General features: G+C 50.1%; 1 protein-coding gene across 1 annotated transcript in view; it reads left to right on the top strand.

Moving 5' to 3' along the window:
- Positions 1-2,669: 2,669 nt before the first annotated feature.
- The window catches only part of MMP23B (matrix metallopeptidase 23B), an 8,802-nt gene continuing 1,479 nt past the window's right edge, over positions 2,670-9,992 (top strand). Inside the window, exons 1-6 of the mRNA XM_009071657.1 lie at positions 2,670-2,840; positions 6,096-6,226; positions 7,302-7,441; positions 8,462-8,629; positions 9,243-9,407; positions 9,640-9,750. Of these exons, the coding sequence (XP_009069905.1) occupies positions 2,670-2,840; positions 6,096-6,226; positions 7,302-7,441; positions 8,462-8,629; positions 9,243-9,407; positions 9,640-9,750 (886 nt within the window). The remainder of the gene's footprint in view (positions 2,841-6,095; positions 6,227-7,301; positions 7,442-8,461; positions 8,630-9,242; positions 9,408-9,639; positions 9,751-9,992) is intronic.

The raw sequence follows: 9,992 nt of genomic DNA, 5'->3' as shown, positions 1-9,992 counted from the left end.
AACCTTCTCCTCATCTGACTCTCATTGCCCTAAAAACTGAGGTTTGTCTTGGCCTCACTGCTGAGCTGGTTTCTCAGCAAATATTTGGCCTCAGCTTGAACAGTTTGAAAGCCTTGTGGTTTGGGGCAGGGTTGGGGACACAGGCACTGAGTCTCTGGGCACAGAGCATTGCCAGCACAGGGAGGAAAGTGAACCAAGTGCTTTCCAAGAAACCTGCTGTCACTTCTGATCCATCCAGGTGTAACCTTGACAGGGAAACAGGATCCTAAATGGCACAGAGGCCATGAAGCATCTCTGCAGGTAAAGATTCCCATTCAGCCACCACATGTGGCATGAGATAAACAGATCATATCCAGTGTGGTCTCTTCCCACTTGGAATGCTCTGGTAACTCATGGAAAAGGACTTTCTTGGCTGTGCTAACCTTTAGTAACTGCATGAAGTATTCAGAACCAATGAGGTCCTAAGAATGCACTGCTACTGAAGCTCTGTGTGCTAACTTTTCAAGGGTCTGTGCTGAGAAGTGTTTTCCCAAACTTTTGCTTTCTTTATGTTGGGACAAAGGAAATCCTTCGTTCCCTCAGGCTGTGGTCGTGTGAGTTCTCAGTCTGTGCCCTAAAGCTCAGGTTCCTGCACTCCTCCTCACAAAAAATAAGGCACTAACTGGATGCTTAGAAGATTTCAGGTTCCTGCTCTGCAAGATTCCACCCCTAACCTCAGGCAAGTCTTTTCCCCTGCACAGTACTGTGAGGGGCAGGTAAGAGCTCTGCCCTAGTCAGACCTGGTTGAACTGCTCTGAGAGATGACTGAGATGCTCATAATCCCTGGCAAGAGAGGTGGATGTACAGAGCATCAGTTAACATCTCTCAAGCTCTGCTGACTCCTCTAGCTGCATGAAAGGCAAAGGCACTTCATGCTGTGGCTAAACTCAATGTTCTTCCAGCTCTGTGATAGCAATACTTGCAAGCCAGCACTGCTGAACTGGAGAAGAGCTCTTGGCTGAGGGTTCTGAGCCCCATTCCAAGGCAAGTTTTCACTTCCAGGCTCCCTTCTCAGTCAATCTTCCTGCAGATGTGTCCTCATCTGCAGCCTCTGCCTGAGACTCTCTCAGGGCACTTGGTCCCTGTGTTGTCACCAGTTTCTCACTCCTTGCTGTGCTCTGCAGCTCCGACCACAAACAGAGCTGCATTTGCATCTCTCTGGAGCTCCAAACAAAGGACTTTTTCAGAGTGCTCCCACACAGGCATGTTCCCTCTGCCAACTGTGCTACTGGGGAAGAAGGAACTATCCCTAGAAAGCTGCAGCTCAGAGCTGAGGTGAGCCAATTCCACAGGAGGCAGAGCCCTGCACCCTGCCTTTCTGCTCTGTGCCTTCCTCCTAGCTCCAGCTCTGCTTTGTGATTCTATCTGTAGCTTCCTTCCATGTTCCTCATTGATCTGTCCTTCTCTTGGTATCTGAACAACTGCTGCAGTCAGTCCTGTCTCTGCAGAAAGGTTTTCTTCCAGGGCAAAACTTGGTGAGAATTGGAAAGGAAAATTTTCATGAGGTTATACACATTGGTCATATTTATTCTGAGTTGTTTAAAAGCTCCAGACCAGCTTTGGACTGGAAACCCATGGGGGAAAAATGTCAAATGAAATAATTTTTCATTATTAAAATGCCAAGAGTTTTCTGGAACCTTTCAAATGTTTCAGATACCCCCAAGGAATGTTTGGCAGTGGCTGGCAAGAGACATTGTGCCCCCTGCCTGGCACTCTCTTGTGAAACTGGGAGCTTGCACTGTTGCTTTTGCTCCTGCTGGACAGAGCTGGGGTGAGGTAACCTCAGCTCAGACCATGGAGTGACCAGCAGAAAAGTGCAGCTACCTCTCAGAACCTGAGACTTTCTGACAAGTCCTGAATTGGTTTGTGTTGTCTGCAGCCTGGAGGTGCCTCAGAGAACCTCACAGCTCCAGCCAAACCCAGCACTTCTCCACCTCAGTCTTTGCCACCCAAGATCAATATGACTCTGAACATAGAACACGATAACCCAAGTCCACCAGAAACTCGCAGGTCATTTGCCAAGCTTGATGGAAGAGTGAGTTGATGTTTGCTTCTCTGTGAGTTTCTAAACTCCCCGAGCAGTTTCTCAAGCAGAGGAGCTTTGCCTGCTCTCTCAGCATCTCCTTTTCCAGCTGCTCCTGGAGACAGCCCTGACAGAGACAGCTCTCCTCATTCCAAGGGCGTGATGCTGGCTGCTGGGTTCCTTCTGCTGCCCCCTCCCCCGAGTTTGCTCTCATGACATCAAGCTGACAACTGCAGATTTGTCCTCTGTTGATCACACGGTTAAAGCAGAGAGTTCATGGCCACCCCAGCTTGTTTCACTTTGCTGCTGCTCCTCGGCCAGCCCAACTTTAGCTGCAGTAACATGATACCACTTGGCAGGGCCTGAGAGAATCTTTGGCACATTGGAAAGAGGCTTAATGTAAAGTCGACTTTTCTCTCTTTTTTTTTTTTTTTTTTTTTTTTTTTTTTTTGTGCTTTTTGAAACTCTGGTGGTTCTGCACAGCTTTGGCAGGAGCTGCAGAGCTGCTCACAAATGCTCCAAATGTGAGTGAAGGGATTAGCAATGCATTGGGAGCAGAGAATGGCTTAGTGCCTGTCCCATCTCCCTCTAAAAAGCACTCAGAGACATGGATCAAGTAGAAGAACTTGCTGCAAGCAGAAGGAAAAGCTTCCTCTCCCTGGAGAAGAAAAAGAGCAAAGGCTGGAGAAGCTTGGTGGGATTTTTGTGCCTGTTCCCTGTGGTGGCTTTGCTGGTGCTTGTAGGAAATCCAAGTGGAGCTGCACTGCAGGAAAGTCAGGTAGGAGCAAAGATCTAACCCTCAATTGCTTGGAAGGGGATTGGGGTATCAAATCTGTGTGTTTATTCTGTTTGGATGATGGATGTGGTCAGGAAGCAATCTAAATAGATGTGTTTATAGCTGTTTGAGCCCCTTTCTGCCAAGGATCCCAAAAGGTAGTTGTACATCCAAGTGGGATCAGGTTGTTAGAGGTGTGTGTGCAGCTTGAGGCAGCCAAACAGTGGATGCACAAAAGATTTGGGTGGTTTTCCTTCCCTCAGAGCTTTGGCTGTTCCTGGGAACACTCTGCTTTCCCAGCCTGGGATGATGTGGCATCTGTGCACTCTGATTTCCATGGCAGTTGAGCTTTCCTAGGAACTCCAGAGGGAAGACTCGTGGGGTAGGATCTAAACTGGGACCTACAGGACTATTAGCTGATGTTAACTCTCTTCCCAGGTCCATCCATGAGCAGGATGTACTGGGACAGACTGAATCCAGGGGGAACTGTGCCAGGGCTCTGGGACTCTCAGATCTTTTTTTGCTTTCAGCTTAATTTTAGCTGTTAATTTTATACAAAAAGAAGAATCTTTAAGTGCATTCTGTCCCGTCCTTTGTGTTTAAGGAGATCCTGGCACAAGCCTCCCTTGTTTGCATCACATGCTTAGGCTGTTAATTAATTGCTCCTAAATCACAGTTATGTTACTGTTTGGTTTGAGAGGGAACTGCATGGCTAGGAGGGAGAAGGGAATTAATTACAGTCATTACAGCTCAGTGAATTACTGGAGGTCTGACTGCACAGGGTGAATAATGCAGAGATGTTGGTCAGATCTGCCTTCATCTCCACATATACTGTTGAGGGAGATCATTTCACACCTGCCCTTCCAGTGCCTCCCAAGCCTTTGGAGTGTTTGAGACCTTAGCCCAGAGCTGAATGGGTTTCTTCCTGGGAGTGTCTGAGCTCCTCTTCAGCTCTGAGTATTCCCATAGTCTTGGATCCTTGGCATCGGGACAGCTCCTCTGATCCAAATTGCACTGTGAGGTTTGTAACGAGGTCATTGTGTTTCTGTCCCAACTCTCCAGCTGAGCTGCAGCTTTCGCTGCTTCCCACCCTAACCAATTTGTTTTGTAGCTCTTCTTTCATTAAAAGCCTCTTGTTGCATCAGTAGAACAAAGAGTAAAGGACAACAGAGACTGGGCAGAAGGTTTGGGAAGAGAACTCAACCCTCTGCACCTCTCCTGATGCAGTAGGTCAACTACAGGTCTCAGTGGTTGGTGCTGGGCTTGAGTCATCCTCACTTTGCTTTGGACTTTGTGTCCGTAGTGAGCTTATCCTCATTATTTTATCTTTCCCCCTTTGCTTGTTCAGCACTAATGACTTTAGGGCTTTAAGCTCAATGGGCCACAGAAAAGACAACCCTTGGGGCTGCAGGAGTTCTCCTTGCAGAGGAGAAGCCAGAAGGCTCTTCCTGACTCTGGTTGTCCTCTGCTGGTGCCAGGGGACTGCAGGAGCCTCAGGATTTCCCCCTGTGCTGGGGCAGTTTATCAGGGGAGGCAGAATGGGCAGTGCCTGTGCAGCTCACAGCTCTGTGTGCCAAGAACTGGGAATGGCACCAGTTGGGCTGTGGATTGGAGAGGCTGGAGAGCAGATTCAGTGTGGTGCTGGCTGTGCTAAGAGCAGGAGCATCCAGCACAAGGACAGCAGCTCCTGAGGAGTGGTAACACCTTACCCAGCAGAGTTAACAGGTCTCCTGAGCCTGCAGGTTGATGGAATTCCCAGGAATCCTGGGCTTTTCCTAACTGATGCCAGAATGGATGTGTAATCACCCCAATACTGGCATGGGATTGTAGAGAAAACAACAAAGGCAGAAAGGATTTGCATAATTTTCCCCTACTTGAAAGAACTGCAAAAAAAAAAAAAGGGGGAGGGAAAATACCTTATTATCCTGTAATTATGAGCTAATCTTTTCCAGGCTTCTCTTACAGCTCCAACAGATCCTCCACCTTGTCTGTGCTGCTCAAAAAGATGCAGAATTTTCCTTTCCTATCGAGGGAAAATGGCATTTCCAGAGTAGAATCAGAGGGGAAAGGCACTGGAGGTGAAGGCAGAGGGACAGCAGCCAATGTACCCACATCAGCTGTGCCCAGTGAAGAAGGGGCTAAGCCTTGAGCTGAGTGACCCCAAGCAATGGGATCAAATACCCTGCCCAAATCTTAGAGAGTAGGTGTTGGTTACCACCTCCATGTCACAGGTGATGTCCCTTGGCCTCACATTCCTTGGGCTCATTTCAAAGGGTGAGTCAGAGCCACAGCTGAGCTGGAGGAAAACCTGAAAACTGTCCTTCTAGGAAAGGAAGGTACTGAAATCAGAGCAGGGGGAAGCTGGTGTGGCTCTCAGACATGAGCCAGAGGTGGTTTCCTCTGTGCATGGAGTCCCTCAGCCTGCTGAAGCCCTGGAGAGGAGCTCATGCTCTGGGCAGTGTCACTTTGGCCTTGTCTCCTCTTGCTCTGGCTTGCTGTGACACCAGGGATGTGCTATTTTGGCTCCCAGAGCCTCAGTTCTTCCATGAGGAAAATGAAGACAGCTCTTGTTTCTTGTGGAATGTGCTGTGAGGCTGAACAGGCTCCTACTGGTACAGCTTTTGTACTAGTGCCACTGTACATGTCACTTTAGAGGTGTCTTGGTGCCTCTGGGGCTAAGTTGGCCCAGAGATACTCAGTGTCTCAGCCCCCAGAAGGGGAGATGGAGCAGGGACACACTCCCAGAGCCAGGCTGGGCTTTGTTCTTTACCTCCACTGCTCAGGATTAGAGGCTTTCCTAGCTGGAGTCAGATGTGTCATGGAATTGGATGTCTCACTGTTCAATGGCTTCAATGCACTCCAGGATTTCCAGGGCTCCTGTTTACTTTGAAGGCATTTCAGACCCACAGTGCAGCTCCACCAAGAGCTCTCTGCACTGAGAGGTGCCTGTTTTAGTCATTTGTCCAGTTTTGCAGTCCTGCTGTGTCGAGGCTGGAGAGAAACAGCAAAGTGAAAAGGAAATGACAACTTTCCATCCAGAAGCCTCCTGAGGCCTCATTTCTGCTCCATCTGTGCCACACTCTGGGAGGAGAGTGGCTGATCTGGGATGAAGCAGCCAGACAAGACCAGCCCTGGACACCCCTGAGGCTCCCCCAGTTGTGCTCCCCAGTCTGCAAATATACCTGGAAGCTTTTCTTGTACACTGTGCAGTCCTGGGCTGTCTCCCTTCTCTTCCGACCTCCTGTTTTGTCTTTTAAGGAAGAAGTCACATCACCAAGACTGCATGGGGTGAGTTCCTCTGCCTGGCACAGTCCAGCGCGGCCTCGGCGCCGGCGATACACCATCACCCCAGGACACCTGAAGTGGGACCACTTCAACCTGACGTACAAGTGAGCATGAGCCTGGGCCCCAGGAGTGCTGCTGGGGCCTTGGGTTTTCCTGCCAACTTTTACAACCAACTTCAGGGCACATTCAGGCCTCCCAGGACAGGGACCTCCCTCAGAAGGTCATGACTGGAGGGCTAACTCTGCCATGCTGGTGTTTGAGTGGTGTAGAAACAAGATGGTCACTGGGGAAAGGTGTTTTCAGGATTCCTGCGGCTCCAGGAGGACAAAGCTCTTGGTGCTGAGTGCTCTTAGGAATCTTCCTCCGTGTTGCCTTCAGGAAAGGCTATCAGGTCTTGGATTGCTAACGAATAACCAACAAAAAGCCCTTGACAAGTTGAAGGAACCAACAAAAAGCCCTTGACAAGTTGAGGGTGAGGCAATTGAGGCAATGCCCTGAGTGCAGATCTTCCTGTGGGACCAGGTAGGTTCCAGGGATGTACAGACACATCTCCATGGTGGCCCAGGCAAAAACCACTTGAGTCTCTCTCCCAGATGATGAAATTATTCAAGGGAAATAGCTTCATTTCCTATCAAACCTTTGATATTCTTTGGAACTCTCAGGTCTTTTTCCTGAGAACACTGTTCATCAGTGTGTGCACATTTAAGTGTCTGTCCCAGGTGATGAGATTATTTTTATTCAAAGAAAAGAACTCATTTTCCTATCAAACCTTTGATAGTCCTTGGAACTCTCTCTCAAGTGTTTTTTCCTGGGAACATTCTCTATCAGTGTGTGCACATCCATTGCAGCTCCAGTGTCAGGAACAGGAGTTTCCTCCTGCTGGAGTGCAGTTGTTTCCCCTTCTAGCAGCAGAGTAGATGTCAGGGTAAAAATAGAGACCCTTGTCTTGAGAGGAGACACAAAAACTCTAGTCCAGCACATGTGAGGACAAAGAATATCAGGACCTGATTCCTCCTGTGGAGTTTGTATTAAATGCTGTTAATATCTAGTTCAAGCTACTCCTGATTTGAACCTCTCGGAGTGGCTAGAAGTCCTTGCTGGTGTGATGGGGCTCTGAGAGCCTCCAGCTGATGGCTGAGGAGAGCAGGAGCTCTGTCCTGAGGCTGTGTGTCCCTGCAGGATCCTGAGCTTCCCGAGGAACCTGCTGAGCGCCAGGGCCACGCGCAGGGGCCTGGCGACCGCGTTCCGCATGTGGAGTGAGGTGTCCCCCTTCAGCTTCAGGGAGGTGCCACGACACCTGCCCAGTGACCTCAAGATAGGTGAGTCTGGCAGGGTGCTGGGGAGGCAGCTCAAGGGCCTGCAGGAGCTCCAGGAATTGGCAAGCAGAATAGTCCTCATGTGTTGGGGATTCTTGGGTAAGGGTTGGGACATCCTTGGCCTTTAGTCAGGTAGAGAAACTCCTCTTGGCTGCTCAAGGAAATATTAAGATCACAATTATCACTTTCTGTGAATCTCGTGGTTGGGAAACTCTAGGTATTTGCCAAGGATTAACCCTCAAATTCTGCCCTGGGACAGGATTGTCTCCAGTCCACAGCTGAGTGTTGGGAGGTGGAGGATCACCCAGAGCCAGAGAGCAGGTGGTGGGTTCCAGCTCGTGGGTTTAGTCTCCCCTTTGCTGATCCCGTTGGAGCACTGTCCTTGCTCCATCCTCTCTCTCCTCCCTCCCCTCCTGCCCCTCTGTGGCTGTTCCTGAGTTCCTGTGGTGTAGGAGAACGTCAGTGCTGAGGTTTTCTGCTCAGCCTCAACCCCAGATGTAAATTCTTGCTGGGATTTATGCTCCATGAAACGCTGATTTCCTGTGCAGATGGCAGCAGTGCTGAAACAACCAGCAGAGACTCACTGGTTTCGCAACCCTCTCCTCACTCTGGTGCTGCTCAGAGCACACGATGTGCCTTCCAGGGCTCTGTCCTGCCACCAGCTCCGGGTCCCCAGGCCCAGGGATGTGCACTGGGATCCTGCTGCAGTGCTGGCAGGGATGGGGAGCAGCTCTGCCTGTGACACGGATCAGTTATCACTGTCAGAATTCTCTCAGAATCATTTCCATCTGATGTTGCAAAACAAGCTCAGCATTCCCTGCTGGGAAGTCATCTCCTTTGTGTCCATTGGGAACAAAATCCAGGGTCAAGGCAGGACTGAGCCATCAGTGCTGACAGTGGCTTTGCCTTTATCTCCTCTTGTGGCTCTGTAGGTTGGAAAACACGTGGGATCCCATCCGAGAGAGTGTGGTAATCCAGGAGTTTACCCTGCCAGATCCACTCCAGCTGCTGCTTTTTCCACAGGTTTCTACTCCATCAACCACACAGACTGCCTGGAGTCTCTCACCCACCACTGCTTTGATGGCACCACGGGGGAACTGGCCCATGCCTTCTTCCCTCCCAACGGCGAAATCCACTTCGACGACCATGAATATTGGATCCTGGGGAACACTCGGTTCAGCTGGAAGAAAGGTAAATGTCTCAGGGAGCACAGTCAGTGCCTGTGGGACACAGCTCTGAGTTTGTGGGCTGGGAGTTACCTGTGTGGCTCCAGGGCCATTTCCTCCTGAACAGCTGATGAAATTCCTTGAGAGCTCAGCCATGTCCTTGGGTTACAATCCATCAGTGCTGGATCCAGGATGCTGCCCAGAGCCTTGAGCATGACCCACAGGCTGTGGGGGGTGCAGAGATCCAGGATGCTGCCCAGAGCCTTGAGCTGTGGGGGGTGCAGAGACTGATGGGAAGCTCTTTCAGACTGGAATATTCCTGCTAGGAACCTCATTTCCAGTTACAGCTCAGGGCTGTGGGAACAGAGGCAGCAGGAAGCTGACAAGAGTGGCCTTTAACCACTGCTCCCTTGGAGCAGCTCTGCTGGAGCCTGGCACTGCTCTGTGTCCTGCTGTTGGAAATTAGAAGCATGTGGAAATAATTGGCTCTATTTGGACCCAAGTTGCTGCAGAGGAGATGACACTGGGGCAACCATTGACAAGACTGTTCTAGTGCTGAAATGCTTCCTCTGGCTTTACACCAGGATTAGCAATTGTATTTTACCATCCATTTCCAGCTGGTTTTCCTTTGCTTCCAGGTGTTTGGCTGACAGACCTGGTCCACGTGGCAGCACATGAAATTGGACATGCCCTGGGGCTGATGCACTCCCTGAACCCCAACGCCCTCATGCACATCAATGCCACCCTGACTGGGAAGAAAACCATTTCCCAGGATGAAGTGTGGGGAATCCACAGGCTTTATGGTAAGGAGGCAGAGCTCTGGGCTCTGCTGTGGGCACAGGTTTGCCTGAGGTGTCTGGTAGGCCCTGGGGAGCTCTCGTGGTGTCAGACCACATCGTCTGCTCACTGTGCTTTAGGTTCTGCCCTGTCCAAGCTCCACCATTTCCATGGAACAATCAGATTTAGGTTTAGGTCATTTGTTTCCCAGAGGGAAGAGTCCATGCAGCCTCTCTCACACCTCCTCTCCTGTTCCAGGCTGCAGAGACAGATTGTTTCTGTGCCCGTCGTGGGCAAAGAAAGGATTCTGCGAGAAGCGCAGGAGGCTGATGAAGAAACACTGTCCATCCACCTGTGACTTCTGCTATGGTAGCCAAGGTTTTTTTCTGGGATTTGTGGGGGGATTTGCACAGAGGGAGGAGGTAAAAGTTGGGTAGGGATAGGCAGATCTTAATTTTACGCTAGAGATCAGTGGGGTTTGAGTGATTAAGCTCCAAGGAGCAAAACAGAGATGGTGTCTTGTATTTCTGAGCTGAGATCAAGGCCTGGAACTAGGAAACAGCTTTTGTGTTCAAACACTGATGGAGTAGAACATTGAATTGTCCTGTTCC

Source organism: Acanthisitta chloris, unplaced genomic scaffold, assembly GCF_000695815.1.
Source record: "Acanthisitta chloris isolate BGI_N310 unplaced genomic scaffold, ASM69581v1 scaffold4913, whole genome shotgun sequence".
NCBI lineage: Eukaryota > Metazoa > Chordata > Aves > Passeriformes > Acanthisittidae > Acanthisitta > Acanthisitta chloris.
Note: the sequence above shows the minus strand (reverse complement) of the source record. Positions and strands in the feature narration are given on the sequence as shown.